Source organism: Tachyglossus aculeatus, chromosome 17 (genome assembly GCF_015852505.1).
Source record: "Tachyglossus aculeatus isolate mTacAcu1 chromosome 17, mTacAcu1.pri, whole genome shotgun sequence".
NCBI lineage: Eukaryota > Metazoa > Chordata > Mammalia > Monotremata > Tachyglossidae > Tachyglossus > Tachyglossus aculeatus.
Window position 1 is genome coordinate 230,576 of NC_052082.1, and position 19,084 is coordinate 249,659.

At 53.1% G+C, this 19,084-nt stretch overlaps 1 protein-coding gene across 1 annotated transcript in view; it reads left to right on the forward strand.

Annotated features, from left to right (window-relative positions):
• GSR (glutathione-disulfide reductase) overlaps positions 1 to 18,982 on the forward strand; it is a 32,133-nt gene extending 13,151 nt beyond the window's left edge. The window contains exons 5-13 of the mRNA XM_038759423.1: positions 4,338 to 4,485; positions 4,896 to 4,950; positions 6,950 to 7,049; positions 8,084 to 8,170; positions 10,357 to 10,515; positions 11,447 to 11,558; positions 12,762 to 12,893; positions 13,241 to 13,374; positions 18,019 to 18,982. Of these exons, the coding sequence (XP_038615351.1) occupies positions 4,338 to 4,485; positions 4,896 to 4,950; positions 6,950 to 7,049; positions 8,084 to 8,170; positions 10,357 to 10,515; positions 11,447 to 11,558; positions 12,762 to 12,893; positions 13,241 to 13,374; positions 18,019 to 18,168 (1,077 nt within the window). The 3' untranslated portion in view covers positions 18,169 to 18,982. The remainder of the gene's footprint in view (positions 1 to 4,337; positions 4,486 to 4,895; positions 4,951 to 6,949; positions 7,050 to 8,083; positions 8,171 to 10,356; positions 10,516 to 11,446; positions 11,559 to 12,761; positions 12,894 to 13,240; positions 13,375 to 18,018) is intronic.
• Positions 18,983 to 19,084: the final 102 nt, after the last annotated feature.

Consider the following 19,084-nt stretch of genomic DNA (forward strand, 5'->3'; position numbering starts at 1 on the left):
CGTTTGCTGCAGAGGTGGATGGACAACCACTGGAGGGTTTTGAGGAGTGGGGCAACGTGGACTGAACAGTTTTGTAGAGAGATGATCTGGGCAGGAGAGTGAAGTATGGACTGAAATGGGGAGAGCTAGGAGGTAGGGAGGTCAGCAAGGAGGCTGAAGTAGTAATCAAGGCGGGACAGGATAAAGGCTTGGATTAACGTGGCAGTAGGAGAGGAAAGGGAGGATTTTAGCAATGTTGTGAAGGTTGTAGCGGCAGAATTTAGTGACAGATTGAATATAGGGGTTGAGTGAGAGAGATGAGCCGATGATAATATCAAAGTTAAGGGCTTGTGAGACGGAGGATGGTGTTGCTGTCTACAGTGATGGGGAGGACAGGTTTTAAGTGGGAAGATAAGGAGTCCTGCTTTGGACATGTTAAGTTGGAGGAGTCAGCAGGACATCCAAGGAGAGATGACCTGAAGGTAGGAGGAAGCGCAAGACTGCAGAGAAGGAGAGAGGTCAGGGCTGGAGGGGTAAATTTGGGGATCATCCGCATAGAGATGGTTGGTATTTGAAGCCAAGGGAGTGCATGAGGTCTCCAGGAGAGTGTAGATGGAGAATAAAAGGGGATCCAGAACTGAACAGTTAGGGGGTGAGAGGCAGTGGAGGAGCCTGTGAAAGAGATTGAGAAAGAGCAGTCGGAGAGATAGGAGGAGAACCAGGAGAGGACATTGTCAGTGAAGCTGAGATTGGATAATATTTCCAGGAGAAAGGGGTGGTCGACAGTGTTAAAGGAACCTGAGAGCTCACGGAGGATTAGGATGGAGAAAAGGCCGTTGTATTTGGCAAGAAGGAGATCATCAGTGACCGTTGAGAGGGCAGTTTTGGTGGAGTGAAGGGGCTGGAAGCCAGATTGGAGGGAGTCAAGGAGAGAATTGGAGAGAAGAGGCAGTGGAGGCAGCGGGCATAGACAACTCTCAAGGAGTTTGGAGAGGAATGGTAGGAGGAAGATGGCATAACTGGAAGGAGTTGTGGAGTAACGAGATGTCTTTTTTTTAGGATAAGGGAGACATGAGCTTTTTGAAAGCAGTGGGAAAGAAGCCATTGGAGAGTGAACATTTGAAGATGGATGTCAGGAAGGGGAGAAAGGAGAGGGCAAGTGTTTTGAAGGTGTGAAGGGATGGGATCAGAAATGCAGGCGGTGGGGGTGGATTTTGAGAAAAGGCAGGAGATCTCTTGAGATACTGCTGGGAAAGATGGGAGAGTCAAAGGGGCAGGAGAAGGTAGAGACTGGAGAGAAACGGGAGATTTTAAGGAGATCATGCCTGATGATTTCAGTTTTCTCAATAAAGTGCATGGTCAGGTCATTAGGGGCAAGAGATGGAGGGGCTGGAGGGACAGGTTCCTCAAATGGATTCAGTCAACGTACCCTTGAGTGAATTCTGATCTCAGTCGCCCATTGCCCGCTTCAACGGGCCAGTTCTGTCCGAGGCTCCGTATTTGGATGGGGCGTCTTTAAGCCTTCCACTGGGGAAAAACCCTTTAGGGCAGCCTTGTAAGAAGCTACCAAAATTTTGCCTGCCTCTAGCACCCCTGGGGACCGGGGCTGTAAAATCAGAGAAATTGACAATATCTGTTAGTCCTTTCCCTCCCCTGCTAGTGTGGGGCTGAGACATCCAAGATGTTTGGCCCTCCTGCTTCTCTTTCCCCATCCCCTCCTCACAACTGCCCCTCGCCCCAGGTGAAACTCCTTGGTGGGAAAACTTGAGAGTGGGAGGAGCGAGAAGAGGAGGAAAGGGGATGGGAGTTGAGGCACTGAACTACTCCCTCCATTTCTGACCCAATGCAACTCCCCCAGGTGGCTCCTGACCTCAAACCCCAGTCAGCATGCGCCCCCGCCAACAGCCGGCCAGTGACCCCGGGTGACCCCGGGTGTCCTGGCGGGTCCTGGCTCTGAGCCCCAGCCCACATCTGGCCCCGAGATAGCTTACCTTGCGGCCTAGGTTGCGCCAGCTGGTTAAATGAAGAACCAAAATCAAAGCCAAAAGGGATTTCGCTCCAATATCTGGCCTTCCCAGCTCTGGTTGTGGGACAGAGTGCCCAGACTTGCATGCCTGGGCTGGCGGCTCATCTGGGACCAGCCAGCCTGCCCACCGGCCCGTGGGCACCCGGAGTGGAACTGCCAGTCTGAGGGTAGAGATGAGAGCAGGGATCGATGTGGGCTTCTGACAGGATTAGGGTTGGATCGTCATCCAGAGAAGCAGCATGGCTTAGTGGAAAGAGCCCCGGCTTGGGAGTCAGAGGTCGTGGGTTCTAATCCCAGCACTGCCACTTATCAGCTGTGTGACTTTGGGCAAGTCACTTCACTTCTCTGTGCCTCAGTTCCCTCATCTGTAAAATAGGGATTAAGACTGTGAGACCCACGTGGGACAACCTGATTACCCTGTAGTCCCCCAGCGCTTAGAACAGTGCTTTGCACATAGTAAGCATTTAACAAATACCATTATTATTATTATTATTATTGTATCTACCCCAGTGCTTAGAACAGTGCTTGGCACATAGTAAGCGCTTAACAAATACCATCATCATCATTATCCTTGCTCACCCCCATCTTCTAGGGATCAGGGCTGGTTTCTCCAAATGTCCTGGTTTCAGCGGGGCCCCCTCTGACAGCTCTACTCAGCTTTCTTGGTGTGTTGCTTGGCTGGGGGACAGCGACCCTGTGTGAAACAAGAAACAAACGTTCGTCCTGCCTAGAGACTCCAGATCACTCCTTTTTGGCCTATGCATCTCCTCCTCCTTCTTTCTGTCTTGCTGTCCAACCCTTCTCCAGCCCCTGCCTCCATGCTGGGCCTCCACACCATCTTTCTTCCTCAGGAGCCAGAGAATTCTGGAATCACGGGTATGTCTGGGCCAAGGCCAAACGTGCCCTACAGCTGAGAAAGAATGAGGCTTGTGGGGGAGTGTCAGAGTCACTCTCCCCTCAATCCCTCACCTCCATTGATGCCCAGCGGGCATCAGGGGCTGAAGCCCATCCGGAAGGGACATGCCAGTGCAGAAACACCCTTGTGTGGGCCCTGGTCAGGGAGCTCCAGAGAGGAGGCAGGTAATTGTGGTTTCTCTTCCCTTCATCATTATCTATGGTATTTATTGAGCACTTATTGTGTGCAGAGCACTGTACTAAGCGCTTGAGAGAGTACAACAGAGTTAGCAGACACATTGCCTGCCCACAACGAGCTAACACCAACCCCCGCCTGTCTTTCTCCCCTTTCCCCTTGCCTGCCACCTTTCATTCTACCAGGGATTTTGACCCTATCCTCCCTCCTGCCTGTTTCTGCATTCTGTGGACTTCCCTCCCCAAGCCCCCCGGCTGCAGGATGGCCCCACAGATTTATGATTATGTCCACTTTGGTCCTGTGTCTCTGGAGAGTTACTGGCCACGAAACACTCGATGCAGAAGAGGTGGGTGGGGGCTGCTTGTGGGAGGTGCTGCCGCTGAGATGTGCTACCGGCGTGCTGCCCTTTGCTCAGGTCCCACTGGTCGCCTCCTGGGCTGCTGCCCGTCCAGTGGGAGGGGTGCAGGCAGATGGGGCAAACTCTGACAGAGATGAGGAATCATCCTGGCCCCCGTCCAGCACTCCACAAGTACAGCTGGAATGGCGAGGAGGAAGGAGGGAGGTGAAAGCCCAGTCACGTTGCACAGGGACTCTGTCCAACCTGATGTGTTATATCTAACCCAGTGCTTGGCACAGCACGTAAAAAATGCCATCATCAGCAGCAGCATTATTATTATTATTATTATTATCAGTATTACTACTACTACTAACAAAAATAATAATAATAATAACACAACCCAGAAAAACTTAGGTGAGATGTTCAACAATGCAGCTCAGATGGAGCCACCCACACGTGGCTCTCATTGACCCCAGGAGGGCTGCCTGTTCATGTCTTCCAAGTCCTAGATGCTGTGACCGGTTGTGATTACAGAGAGAGAGAGAGGAGAGTGTGTGTATGTATGGGTGTCAGGCTGATCTCAGTGAGCGGCTGTGATTACTGTGTGCATGTGTCAGGCTGACCTCCCTGAGCGGCTGTGATTGCCATGTCCGTGTGTCAGGCTGACCATTGCCCCCACCATCCTGGGCCCTGTTAGCTGCCCTTTTGCAAGTGCTGTTTGCGGTGCTTGGTTCTGGTTCCCGTTCTGCCTCTTGGGATCAAGAGCTTCCTAGGTGCTGTGATGCAGGAAGGCAGCCTGATGCAAAATGATGCAGGTACCAAACCCTGAGCAAAGAACCTGAAAGGTGGATCATTCTAAGTGGTGACTTTCATTGCTGGCTTCCTCCGTGACTCTGCTTTTCCAGTCTCACATAGACATCATTCGAGGCCACGCGACGTTCACCAGTGACCCGGAGCCTACAGTTGAGGTGAATGGCAGCAAGTACAGTGCACCTCACATTCTCATTGCCACGGGAGGCCTGCCGTCGCTTCCCAGCGAACAGCAAATCCCAGGTGAGGGTCTGGAGGCGAGGAACCCGGCCTGCTTACCTTGCATCCACTCACCCTGCCCACTTAGAACTCTCCGCCCCAACACACACACACACACACACACACACACACACACACATATACACATATATATATATATATATATATATATTAGGTGGGGCCTGCCCTCTCTCCTCCCAAATAGGAGACAGCAAGCAAAATCCATCCAACCACTTTCTTTCTTTCCTGCTTGCTTGATCCGAGCTTGTCTGTCCGTACTGTCTGCAAGACCCACGTGACTGAGGAAGCAACTTGGATGGCCGCTTGCTTAGCCAGCCAGCAGCTCCTTGACTGAAGTTTTTTCAGCAGGATGTTCGGGTGTCTGTAGAGCTGAAGTGTGGCCTTCAGGAGAGAAATGTATTTTGTTTTCACAGGTGCCAGTTTGGGAATCACCAGCGATGGATTCTTTGAACTGGAAGACTTGCCCAGGTAAACTCCTCCAAGGCAGGCTCAAGATTGGGAGAGCTCGTTCTTCATGGCTCTGGGGGTCCTGTGGGTCCATAATTTGGGTTCAGGACGGGGAAATGATTGGCTCCAGTTCCTGGGGTTTTCTTCACAAAACCCCTTCAGAGGGTTGTGGAAGTAGGGAACCCCAACTTCCTGGCCATTGCCCCTCTGGGAACGCTGCCCCACTTGCAGCAACCTGAAAGGCCAGGGAGTGCCAGCTGCATCCAGTGCCCTGAGGTGCCCCAGCTGGGTTGGGGGTGGCAGTTGGAGAGCTCAGCCCAGCTGTAAGACTGGAACACAGCTGGGGGCTCACCTGCTCTGTTGGGGATGTGGCTGTGTTCCTGCCCGACCCCCACAGTAGTGTGCACTGACACAAGAGGACAGGGTGCTGCCCAGCAACAAGGCCTGGTACATCCAGCGGGGGCAAGTGCTTCCCCCAAACTGAGGCAGTTCTGACCTTTGGGCTGGCGAATAGAGAAGTGCTGCACGTTTAACAAGTTGAGCCCGTACAATTCTAAGCCAGGCAGAAGAGCCTGGATCCTGTCTCCAGGCCCAGCCTCTCCTGCCCGTGGCTCTGTTGTATGACCGGGTGTCCCCAGGCTGAGGATCCCAGATATGCCTGGCTCCCCTGCAAGGAGCCCAGTGCTGGGAGGCCCTGCCCAGTGCCACCTCCACCTGGCTCCCCACGACTCCTCCAGCTTCTCTGTCTGGGACTTCTGGTGCTGCGGGCAAGCCAAGTTGTCAGGAAAGACTGCTGACTTCTGCCCAGTTCCTGTTAACCCATTCTTTGGCCTTGGACCAATGTCAGTTCTGCCATGGCCTTGTCAACTGGGGCCGGGGGGGAGTCTACCCTTTTGAGCAGTGTGAGAAGCAGTGTGGCTCAGTGGAAAGAGCACAGGCTTTGGAGTCAGAGGACGTGGGTTCATATCCCGGCTCCGCCAACTGTCAGCTGTGTGACTTCGGGCAAGTCACTTCACTTCTCTGTGCCTCAGTTACCTCATCCGTAAAATGGGGATTAAGACTGTGAGCCCCCCGTGGGACAACCTGATCACTTTGTAATCTCCCCAGCACTTAGAACAGTGCTTTGCACATAGTAAGCGCTTAATAAATGCCATTATTATTATTATTATTATTATTATTATTATTATTGAGCCAGCTGAGTTTTAGATCTTGCAAACTTGCACTTGGTTCCCTGTAGGACCCCCACGATCATCAGGGCCAACTCCCTGGGTGCGACTAGAGTTTATCCTTTACCTCCGTCACTCAGGTGGTCAGATGACCCATAAATCTCGATATCGACAGCCACCCTTTGTTCTCAAAGGCGATGATGCTATTGATGGCAAAATTCTCTCCTTTGGGTGCGGTGCAACTAGGAAGGCTGAAGGGGACCCACGGTTCTGGCTGTTTGTGCACAGGCACAGACTGGCCCTTGTCGTGTGGTCTTGGGCGACGCCTGTGTCTCAGGTTGTTGGATTGGCTCTGGTTGCCTCGGGACCGAAGCCTTATTAGGATACTTCTGCTCAGAGAGCCATTCCTCTCTGGATTGCGGTGCTCCATGCTGGGCTGTCTGCAGCAGTGCACTCACGGCTCTTTAATCTCTGCTCCCAACGCAGCAGTGGTGGGAGTTGTCAGAAAGTCGTGTGTATCCCCTGTGAGCCTCATGACCAATTAGCGTCCAGCAGCAGCTGGGGCAGGGGAGGGAGGGGTGCAGAATGCCGGGGTGCTTGGGTAGGGGAGCAGTGGCAGGGTGCCCCCATCCTTCTGCCCGTTCCCCTCCCTGACCCTCCCTCCGTGCCAGCTCGCTCTATCTACTGCCTCCCCTTGCCCCCGGTGAGGCCTTTGAGACATTCTTATTGTCTCTATATGTTGCCAATTTGTACTTCCCAAGCGCTTAGTACAGTACTCTGCACATAGTAAGCTCTCAATAAATACGATTGATGATGATGATGATTCTTCTGGTGACTGCCGGACTTGGTTCCAGGCGCAGCGTGATCGTTGGGGCTGGATACATCGCCGTGGAGATTGCCGGCATCCTATCGGCCCTGGGCTCCCAGACGACCCTGATCATCCGCCATGACAAGGTAGCCAGGACAAGGGGCAGCACAGCATCCTTTAACGCCCCCCTTCCTGCCCACCCGCCCCGCCCCCAGCCCCCGCTCCCACCCCGCTGCCTAACGGGCACCAGAACTTGGTCTGGGAAAAGGCCCAGGATTGTGGGGGTTCAGAGCACCCAGCCGCCCACCTCAGAGCCCAGCCACTACTGCCCCAGGGCTGCTCCTGGACCAAGTTCTGCTGCTGATGCTGCTGGGGCAGAAGGTTGTCTCAGTAGGATTGGAGGGTACCTTAGTGGGGGCCAAAGGGCACCTTGACGGGGCCTGAGGGTGCCTTGGAAGAATCGGAGGGTGCCTCCGCGAGGCAGGCAGAGCCAAAGCCCACCTGGGCCTAGGCTGGAGGTACTTTTTGCACTCCAAGTCAAGAAGAGGGAAAGCCACCGCTTAAGCAGAGGCTGTCATGAGAAACTCCGGCATTTTCCTTCTCTGCTTGCCAGAGATCAGTTGGATGGTCAGAAACAGCATCAGTCACCATTTCTTGGTATTCTCGGTCGCCGTTGGGGTTCGAATCACTTGATGGTGCCAGGGTGGCTGCTGGGTCTGGCTGGATCCAGCCGAGACAGTGCAGTGGCCGCCTCCTCCCCTCCGGGAAGCTTTGGGCTCAGCTCTCGGTCCACCAGCCCCGCCCCAGGGCTCTGTCGAGTTCCAGTTGAATCGTGAAAGCAGTCAGCTGGGGCTGCTCGTGGGGCTCACCTGGCCAAGGGAGCCTTCTAGGAGGGATGGGCCCGGCTCCCTCCCTCGTGGAGGGAGTGGGAGACACTAAGGTGACTGGGGAGGGACTCCATCTCCCAGAGGTTCCCCTCAAATGGGAGAGCCGACCTAGTTCTCAGTACCCTGGGAAGGGCAGGGTCGGGGGGAGGACGGACTGTCTAGTAGCTGATTTTGGCCATCAGGCAGCCAGCCACCCTCATCGCCCTGCCTGCCAGTTGGCTGTGACAGTTGGCAACGGGCCTTGGGCCCATTGGGCCCAGCCTTCTTCTCTACTCTAATGTGTTTTCCTCCAGGTGCTGAGGAGTTTTGATTCCATCATCAGTTCAAACTGCACCCAAGAGCTGGAGAATGCTGGTGTCGAGGTGTTGAAGCATTCTCAGGTTTGTTGAGGCGGCAGCTGCCCAACCAGGGCAGGGTCTCGCGGTGGAGCCCGCGTACAGAGAGCGATTCATGTTCTCTGCTTGTTCCCCCGCAGGGGGTGATGGTGGTGGTGGTGGTGGTGGTGTTCTCAGCTCCAGGCTACCATCACTTTGGCCATAAATGGGTTTTAGATGTAAAATTCTAGAATGTACCTCACTCTGTGCTGCCGCAGCAACCCCCCGGCCCACCTCCTTGCCCCAGTATCCCAGTGGGAGCACCACGGGCGGGGATGAGAGCATGTGAGCACTGCCTCCCCCGTGCCTGCCTCCTCGCCCACGACTCCCTGATGCCCCAGCGGTCACACGTCAGGCGGGGACGAGAACCTGTAAGCCGTGCCGCATGCACCCCCGGGGCTGGAGTCAAGTCCTCCCCAAGAGGCCTCGGTGCTGAGGTCCTTGTGGTTGCACGGATGCTCAGCTGGCCATCATGGCCCTTTAATAATAATAATAACGTTGGTATTTGTTAAGTGCTTACTATGTGCCAAGCACTGTTCTAAGCACTGGGGGGGATACAAGGTAATCAAGGTTGTCCCACATGGGGCTCACAGTCTTAATCCCCATTTTACAGATGAGGGAACTGAGGCCCAGAGAAGTGAAGTGACTTGTCCAAAGTCACACAGCTGACAAGTGGCAGAGCCGGGATTAAAACCCATGACCTCTGACTCTCCAGCCCGGGCTCTTTCCACTGAGCCTCGCTGCTTCTCTTTCTGGGTCATTTTGCCATGTGGGGCCGTCTGGGGGCCCCAGGGTCCTTGGAGGTCAGTTGGGGAACCATTGCTGTGGGGAAGGTGCAGCTCGGTTTGGGAGCCTTTAACCAAGACCGGCAGCTCCTTGGGGGCAGGTGTTGCTTCTCAGGATGGCTTTTTCTCTGGAGCTCCATGTGGGGAACCAGTGACAATCAGGTGCCGGGCTTCCCTAGCCACAGGAAGGCAGGGACTCAGTGGTGAAGGGTCTCAGGGCTGCTCTGGTGAAACAGAGGCTGGGACATCATCATCATCATCATCATCAGTCATATTTATTGAGTGCTTACTATGTGCAGAGCACTGTACTAAGCGCTTGGGAAGTACAAATTGGCAACATATAGAGACAGTCCCTACCCAACAGTGGGCTCACAGTCTAAAAGGGGGAGACAGAGAACAAAACCAAACGTACTAACAAAATAAAATAAATAGAATAGATATGTACAAATAAAATAAATAAATAGAGTAATAAATATGTACAAACATATATACATATCTACAGGTGCTGTGGGGAAGGGAAGGAGGTAAGATGGGGGGGATGGAGAGGGGGACGAGGGGGAGAGGAAGGAAGGGGCTCAGTCTGGGAAGGCCTCCTGGAGGAGGTGAGCTCTCAGCAGGGCCTTGAAGGGAGGAAGAGAGCTAGCTTGGCGGATGGGCAGAGGGAGGGCATTCCAGGCCCGGGGGATGACGTGGGCCGGGGGTCGATGGCAGGACAGGCGAGAGCGAGGTACGGTGAGGAGATCAGCGGCGGAGGAGCGGAGGGTGCAGGCTGGGCAGTAGAAGGAGAGAAGGGAGGTGAGGTAGGAGAGGGCGAGGGGATGGATGGACAGCCTTGAAGCCCAGGGTGAGGAGTTTCTGCCTGATGCGCAGATTGATTGGTAGCCACTGGAGATTTTTGAGGAGGGGAGTAATATGCCCAGAGCGTTTCTGAACAAAGATAATCCGGGCAGCAGCATGAAGTATGGATTGAAGTGGAGAGAGACACGAGGATGGGAGATCAGAGAGAAGGCTGATGCAGTAGTCCAGACGGGATAGGATGAGACGGTGGTGAACACGTGTGGGTCTGCCCTGGTGATAGGCAGGCAGGGATGCAGTGGTGAATAGGCACAGGGCTGCTGGCGAAAGGAAGGCGGGCAGGGACACAGTGGCGAGTAGGTGAAGCTATAAAGATTTCCTTTGAAATCTTGCCCTCTAGACTGTAAGCTCACTGTGGGCAACGAATGTGTCTGTTATTTTGTACCCTCCCAAGCACTTAGTACAGTGCTCTGCATACAGGAAGCACTCGGTAAATACCATTAACTGACTGGCTGACTGACCAACTTTGAGCAACTCTGATAGCTAAGCCATATCTTGATTTCCTCTAGTTCTGTTTCCCCCTGACCAATTTCTTGTCGTCTCTGCCGTCAGGTCGGAGCGGTGCGGAAGTCCCCCACTGGCTTGGAATTGTCCGTGGCTACCGTGGTCCCCGGGGGGAATCCCAGCCTCCGTATCATCCAGGACGTCACATGCCTGCTCTGGGCCATCGGCCGGGACCCGAACACCCAGGGCCTGAACCTGGATCGTGTGGTGAGGCGTGCCCCTCAGCACTGCTGGGGGAGAAGCGTCACGCAGCGGCGGTGGGTGGGGAGGGGAGATTCCTGCCCTGGGCCTAGATGGGCAGACGGCCTTCCCATCCCCTAGCAACTGCCTCCGCCGGGCTCAGCTACCAAACCTCCTGGTTCAGCTCGGGAGCGTGCAGCACCAGGGACTGCCCGCTGTCCTGGTTAAGGGATCTTTGGGGGGGGGGGGGGGGTCACGTGGCCCATCCAATGGTATTGTACCTAAGCACTCAGCCCAGTGCTTGGCACACAGTAAGCACTTGACAAGTACTCCGATTACTATTATTATTATTATTGATACAGTGCCCTAATGCCTGTGGTAGCAAGCCCTGAAAATGCAAAACGTTTCCAGGCCCGTAGCATAGCCTGGGACATTTTGAATTTCCAGGTCACGTGGCATATGACCCGTGTCTCTCTGCACATGTGGCTTGTGGCTGTGCTGAAGGTTCCACGTTTGCAGCCCTCCCGAGGGAGGGCCCGTGGGGTGGGGCAGCCAGAATGTGCCTCCGTCCCTTGTCCTGCCCTGGCCGAACCTGGAGCTCTGGTCACCCGCCACCCTTGGCCCAGCAGAGGTCCGGTCAAGGCCAGGTTGGGGCTGCAGCTTATTGCCGACTTGTACTTCCCAAGCGCTTAGTACAGTGCTCTGCACACGGTAAGCGCTCAATAAATACGATTGAATGCAGCTTTGAATGTACATTTGGGTCTTTAAGTCAAACAAAAGGCACGAATGCGTAATTGTTCAGTCCTTGAGGCTACTGTCCCTGCTCTGTCTGGAATCGGGTGGTTTCCACTTTGATGATGGAGGATGCGCCAAGCGTGGCCCGGGCCATGTGGGATGGCGTCCAGCTGTTAGGAACTGGGCTTCACTCTCCTTCCCTGCCATTTCCTCCCTGCCCCAGGGCATCAGGACAGACGATAGAGGTCACATTCTCGTAGACGAGTTCCAGAACACGAACCGGAGGGGGGTCTACGCCGTCGGGGACGTGTGTGGGAGAGCCCTCCTCACTCCAGGTAACAACCACCTGTCGGCACTCCAGCTGGGAGGTGGAGAAAGCGAGCACAGAGAGGCCCCTCTGGGCTGGTCTTCAGCCTGCCAAAGGGCCCAAACCATGCTGAAGGAGAGCCAAAGAGACTGGGTTGCTACAAGAACGGGCACTGTCCAATTCACAGGAAGGGGGACTCTGGTTTAAAATCCCAGAAACTCTCTAAGCCCAAGACTATGGGTGTGAGTTCAGAGGGGCTTGTCGATATGCTTTCTGGAGGTAGAGATTCGATTCCAGACCAAGAAGGTGGTCACGGCAAAGGAACGCTGACAAGACTTAAAATTAGTGGCCGGAGCGGGGTCTCTCTCCCTCTCCCTTCCTTTTTGGATCTGCTGTTTGTTTCAAAATGGTGCAGGGCTCTTGCTACCCTCAGTCCCGCGGGAGGCAGAGGGTCAGGGGGCTCCCCTGGAGGGCAGCCCCCGTCGGCGACCAGGCCTGCGGCATCTTGGGTTCAGGAAGCAGCACTTCTCCCCCATCTTCTCTTTTCCTCCTCCCTTCTGCTCCTCTCCCTAAGTATTACCTGAGATGTGTATCTTAGCTAATGTTGCTCTTTTCCCTTTAGGCTTTTCAAGCTTGAGAATACCAATGTGTCTAGAAAAACTGAAAGCAGGAGGCAGGATAGACCTTGCAATTCAGGACTCTCCCACCTGAATTGGGATATCTGGCTACCTCTGAGTGGCTTGGGGCTCCCTCTGGAAGTAGTTGGTGGGTCCCTCCCCTCCGCCCAGGCCCCTGGAGCCTTGTTTCCATCCAGCTTTACTTTTCTCCTCAGGGGACAAAGAGGAAATCAAGTTCTCCTAGCACAACTCCTGGGCTCCAGGCTCCAGGGTGTAGAAGCAGCCAATATGGCGGCAGTGGCCATGTTTTTTGAACACGTCTGTTTGGTCTCTGAGCCGCTCACTTTTGGCCTCAGGGAAGACGTCAGTTAAACCTGATGAGGTTGCACGGGTGGGAGGTGGAGTCCCGGAGCGCATTTTAGTAGTTGCGTGCGTTTGCATGGGTGAGCACGTGGGTCTCCGATCTGCTCATCTCTGCAGTTTGTGAGTGGGCCCTCGACTGTGGGAGTGCCAGACCCGACGGCTCGCTGACCCGAGCAGGTGGACGGATGAACGATCCCTGCCCGGTCGCCCGAGCCGGGAGGAAATCCCCCATCTGAGACCTTGCTTTTCAGTTGCCATAGCTGCCGGGCGAAAACTAGCCCATCGACTCTTTGAAGGCAAAGAAGATTCCAAACTGGACTACGACAACATCCCGACCGTGGTCTTCAGCCACCCACCCATCGGGACTGTGGGGCTCACGGAAGGTAGGCGCCAGGAGGGAGCTCGCTGAGAGGTGCCCTCAACTCGTCCTTCTTTCTGGAGCTCAGGCCGGGAGCCAGGGGAAAGGAACGCTGGGGACTGGGTCATTTTGGCCACGAAAGTCTCCATTTGGCAAGGGCGGGTTTCTCTCAGGTCTTGCAGCCTCGCGAGCAGTCCTGTCGTCCTCCGTGCCGGGCCGCCTGCCTCTTGGGCCGCCCTAGGCTGGGTGCTTCATCTCCTGCTCCTCCTCCTGGTCCTCCTCCTCCTCCTCAAGGGCTTGTCCTCGAGATTCCCCTGCCCACCTCTTCCCCAGCGTGGTCCCCAGCCGACTCCAGCTCTTTGTGTGTTGCAGATGAAGCGGTTTCGAAATACGGAAGAGAAAATGTCAAGATCTATTCAACCTCCTTTACGCCAATGTACCATGCAGTTACCAGAAGGAAGACTAAATGTGTGATGAAACTGGTGTGTGTGTGTCGCCAGGAAAAGGTACGGAGCAAATGGGACAAGTGGAGAAGAAAGCTCATTGTAGGCAGGGAATGTGTCGACCAAATCTGTTGTGTTGGACTCTCCCAAGCTCTTGGTTCAGTGCTCTGTACACCGTACGTACTCAAGAAATGCAATTGATTGATTTCACCCCATCTTCTGTCCCCTCCTCAAAAAGTGACGTGTTGGCAGTGGAACAGGAGTTAACGGGAGATGGTGGGGCCCCGTGACTCCTTTTGTTGCTTGCTATTGTCTTGTTGGAGGACTCGTGAATGCTGAAGCAAACGATAATAATTGCAATTGTGGTATTTAAGTATTTGCTATGTACCAAGCACTCAGGTAAGCACTGGGATCAATAGAAGACAATGAGCTCAGACTCAGTCCCTGTTCCACATAGGGCTCACAGTCTAAGAGGGAAGGAAAACAGAAAAGCTAAGTGATTTGCCCCCTCCGTTCTCCCCTCTCTAACTGCCGTTCTTCACTTGTTTGCTCTCCATTGGCTTCTTCCCCACTGCTTTCAAACCTGCTCATGTCTGCCCATCCTAAAAAAACCCCCTCTCTTGACCTCATGGCTCCCTCCAGTTATCATCCAAGCTCCCTTATAATAGTAATAATAATAATGGCGTTTGTTAAGCGCTTACTATGTGCTGAGCACTGTTCTAAGCGCTGGGGTAGATACAAGGCAATCAGGTTGTCCCATGTGGGGCTTACACTTAATACCCATTTTACAGATGAAGTACCTGAGGTACAGAGAAGTTAAGTGGCTTGCCAAAGGTCACACAGCAGAGAAGTGGCAGAGCCGGGTTTAGAACCCATGTCCTCTGACTCCCAAGCCTGTGCTCTTTCCACTGAGCCACGCCGCTTTTCCCTTCTACCATTCCTCTCCAAGCTTCTTGAGCGAATTGTCTTACACCCACTGTCTCAAGCTCTTCTCCTCCAATTCTCTCCTTGACCCCCTCCAATCTGGCTTCCATCCCCTTCACTCCACAGAAACAGCCCTCTCAACGGTCACACATAATCTCCTTCTTGCCAAATCCAGTGGCTTTTACTCTATCCTAATTCTCCTTGACTTCTCAGCTGCCTTCAACACTGTCGACCATCCCCTTCTCCTGGAAACATCCAATCTCGGCTTGTAGAGGACACTGTCCTTTCCTGGTTCTCCTCCCATCTCTCTGGCCACTCATTCCCAGTTTCTTTTTCTAGCTCCTTCTCTGCCTTTCACCCTCTAAGGGTAGGTGTCCCTCAAGGTTCAGTTCTGGGTCCCCTTCTAGTCTCCATCTACACCCACTCCCATGTAGAACTTATTCGCTCCCATGGCTTCAACTACCACCTCTATGCAGATGATACCCAAATCCTCATTTCCAATCCTGATCTCTTTCCCTTTCTGCAGTCTCACATTTCCTCCTGCCTTCAAGACATCTCTGTTTGAATGTCCTGTCCTGTAATGACAGTAATAATAATAATGATAATAATAATGGTATTTCTTAAGGGCTTACTCTGTGCCAAGCACTGTTCTAAGCCCCGGGACAGATACAAGGTAATCAGGTTGTTCCACGTGGGGCTCACAGTCTTAATCCCCATTTTACAGATGAGGTAACCGAGGCCCAGAGAAGTTAAGTGACTTGCCCAAAGTCACACAGCAGACAAGTGTCAGTGCCGGCATTAGAACCCATGACATCTGACACCCAAACCCTGTCCTCCCCCTGACTTTCCCATCACTGTAGACGGCACCAGCGTCTCTCCTGTTTCTCAAGCTCATAACCTTGGCGTTATCCTTGACTCCTCTCTCTCATTCAATCTACATATTCAATCCATCACTAAATCCTGTTGGTTCCACACAACAGCGCTAAAATCTGCCCTTTCCTTTCCATCCAAATGGCCAGAACATTACTCCTGTTGCTTATCCTTTCCCTCCTTACTGACCTCCTAGCCTCCTGTCTCTCGTCACTCCAGTCCAGTGCTGCCCAGAAAGTTTTTCTCCAAAAATTTTCAGGCCGTGTTTCCCCTGTCCTCAAGACCCTCCAGTGGTTGTCCATCCACCTCCAGATCAAACAGAAACTCCTCACCATTGGCTTTAAAGCACTCAGTAACCTTACCCCCTCCTACCTCACCTTGCTACTCTCCTCCTTCAACCCAGCCTGCATCCTCCACTCCTCTAATGCTAACTTTGGGGGGCCGGGCCAGAGTTCAGCTCTCCTGTTCCTACTTCCCAGAGCTTAGACCATTGGGCCACAGCTGTTCCTTGGGTCAGGAGAGGCCGATTTCCCCTCTGCTTGGCAGGTGCTTTGATCCTCAGTCCTTGTGGCTCTGCACGTTGCCCTGGCCCACTTTAAAAAGGAGACTAGTTTTCTGTGCAGTCGGGGGGTGGTTGTGGGTGGGCCTCTGAGGCCGGGCACCCCCCAGCTGGAGAGATCTCCAGATCTCCTCCTCAGCCCCATCCGACTGTGGTAACAACCACTTCCCCTCCTAGGGCCTCCAGGGCATAGAGGCTGCAGCAGCCAGGGCAGGCCGGGGCTCCCAACGAGAGGATTTTAGCAAACTGGCCTGCTTGCCACAGGACAGAGCCGCTCAGGATTCTTGTTTTGCTTGCAAAGGTGTTGCCTGGTCACTGGAGAGCGGTTGTTTTCAGCCCTTCCCCTCTTAACACCCCGGAGGTCATTCCCTAGGATGCTTGGGGCTGCTGCTGCCGCCTGGATGTTGCTGCTGCTTGAGGCCCGATGAGGGGCAGCTCTCCCAGGGCGAAGCTCGAGCCCCGCGAAGGAGCCAAACGGTAGCCAGGAGAAAAGAGCCCAAAAGCAGGAGGCAGGATAGACCCTAAAATTCAGGACCCTCACACCTGAATTGGGATATCACTATTATCATGAACATGATGAGAAGCAGTGTGGCTTATTGGGTAGAGCATGGGGCTGGGAGTCAGAAGGACCTGGGTTCTAATCCCAGTTCTGACACTTGTCTGATGGATGACCTTGGGCAAGTCATTTCATTGTACATATTTGTTACTCTATGTATTTATTTATTTATTTATCTTGTACATATCTGTTCTATTTATTTTGTTAGTATGTTTGGTTTTGTTCTCTGTCTCCCCCTTTTAGACTGTGAGCCCACTGTTGGGTAGGGACTGTCACTATATGTTGCCAACTTGTACTTCCCAAGCGCTTAGTACAGTGCTCTGCACACAGTAAGTGCTCAATAAATACGATTGATGATGATGATGATGATTTCACTTCTCTGTGCCTCAGTTACCTCATCCGTAAAAATAGGGATTAAGGCTGAGCCCCATGTGGGACATGGACTGTGTCCAACCTTCATTCATTCATTCAGTTGTATTTATTGAGCACTTACTGTGTGCAGAGCACTGTACTAAGCACTTGGAAAGTACAATTCAGCAATAGAGACAATCCCTGCCCACACCAGGCATACAGTCTAGAAGGGGGGAGACAGACATCAAAACAAGTAAACAGGTATCAATATAAATAAGTAGAATTGTAGATATATACAACCTGATAATGTGGTGTCTACCCCAGCGCTTAGTAGGGTGCCTGGCACAAAGTAAGCACTTAACAAATACCATAACAAAATTATTATTTTTGTTATTATGGCTGCTGGCCCCATTTCGTCTACAAACTCTGTTGTACTCTCCCAAGTGTTCAGTACAGTGCTCTGCACACAGTAAACACTCAATAAGTGCCATTCATTGATTATCATTTGGTCAGTGAGGATAACTGCGATGCAGCCACCGTAGTTACCAACAAACCCGGCCTCCAATGGCCCAGCCCGGCCCAGTGTGCAGAACCCCAGCAGTTAATGGCCACCCCTCGGCCCTCCCAATCTGCCCCTCTCGTTCGGTCCTCAGGCCGTTCATTGTGCTGGGCATTGACCGCCGATCATGTTACGGGATCTGGAAGGAGCAGGGCCCTCCCTCCTTTCCTGGGCTGCGGCCTGGCTGTGTAGAACCACAGATTGATTAAATTGGAATAATTTCCACCTGGTGTCCATCCTCTGAGTCTGTCTTTAAGTATAGATGCCCCTCAGTGCTTATGGGGATTGGTCGCAAACCCCGACGGCAGCCGCACTTTATAGCACAAAGACAGTTTCATCCAATGACTTTCTGGGGTTGGGGTGGCCCACTCCCCAGGAGGCTGGGCTGCCCCTGACGATGACCAAGACAGTGGGGGCCAAAGCATGGCCCCCCGCAGTGACTCTGGGCTGGGCACGGGTCCGGCCAAACTGCTAAAAGCGAACTGGCGGGCAAAATCCTCAGATGCCAGAGGATGGCAGGAAATGAATTTGCTTTCTTTGACCCTGCCTCCACAATTATACATTCTGCGGCCAGGCAGCTGAATTTAACCTGAAAGTGTAAGCTGAATACACCCTTCTTCACTCTGCCCCTCGCCCCCTGGTCTTTTTAGGCCGGGAAGGTTGCCGGGATTTTGGTCTGCATCACCCATTCATCGCTGCTGTGAGCTGCCCGCATGTGCCGAATGGCTTTAGCGGGTGGCGTATAGCCCATTTTGCAGTGTGCGCTGAGCGGTTCCATGAATAATGGACTCCCGTGTTAGCAGGTGGAGGGCATAGACATACAAGGCCTGGCATGTGATGCATGTAGAGCTGAGCGGTTCTGTGACTAACAAGCTCCTGTATCGGCAGGTGGTGGGGATACACATGCAAGGGCTGGGATGTGACGAGATGCTGCAAGGCTTCGCTGTGGCTGTGAAAATGGGAGCCACCAAGGCCGACTTCGACAACACGATCGCCATCCACCCCACCTCTTCAGAAGAGCTGGTGACCCTCCGCTGAAGAAGCAGCCAGCCTTCCCGCTAACACGAGGGACCCCAGTGTCAGGAAGTTGCTGGGCCCCGGCTCCACAGACTCTTTCTTTCTGTCTAGGGAACACCAGATGGTATTTTGAGCACATTCTTCTCTTTGAAGGGAAAATATTTCTAGGAAACAATGCAATTTATTTTTGTGGCTTCAAAAGTCTGACGTGCTTTATTTGCTCTCCTTTTGTAACTTTGGTCATTCCAAATTTCTTAGGGCTTTGGATTTGATATTCAGAATCACTCCCAGCTCTCGGTTTGCTTGCCTCCCCCTATTCCTCTACCTTTTCTTCTTCCTCCTCCTTCTCCTCCTCCTCTTCCTTCTCCCAGCAGCAAAACTATGCGGAGTCAGCAGCCCTCTCCAGAGTTGACCAAGCCTGCAGTCTGCTGCAGCCTGAAGGGAGATGGTGGGGCAGGGGGCTCTTTGTCCTCAGACCCGACAGGCAAAGGGCATGAACATCTCTGCTTGAGAAAATCTGAAACCAAAATTGTTCCTCCACAGGGAAAGCAACTCTAAAGTGGCTCTAAAGACATGCCCTCTTAAGGCCTTCATCTTTTTTGGCTCATCTCATCACTTGTACTTTAAAGTGTCCTTGTTCAGTTCCTTTCAAAGATTTTGTGTGTGTGTGTGTGTGTGTGTGTGTGTGTGTGTGTGTGTGAGAGAGAGAGAGAGAGAGAGAGAGAGAGAGAGAGAGAGAAACAGGTAATTTTAAGAGTGAAGAGTTCTCTCACTCCTGCCCCTCTGTTTACTTTTACACTTGTTTTATAGTAGAATAAAGAATCATTGTTTGCAGGGTTCTGAGAATTTATCGAGTCTCCCCAATGGGCAGAGCATTGTATCAGGCACTTGAGACCAATGGCACCTGCCCTCAAGGAACTTTGCAGTCTAATGTGTG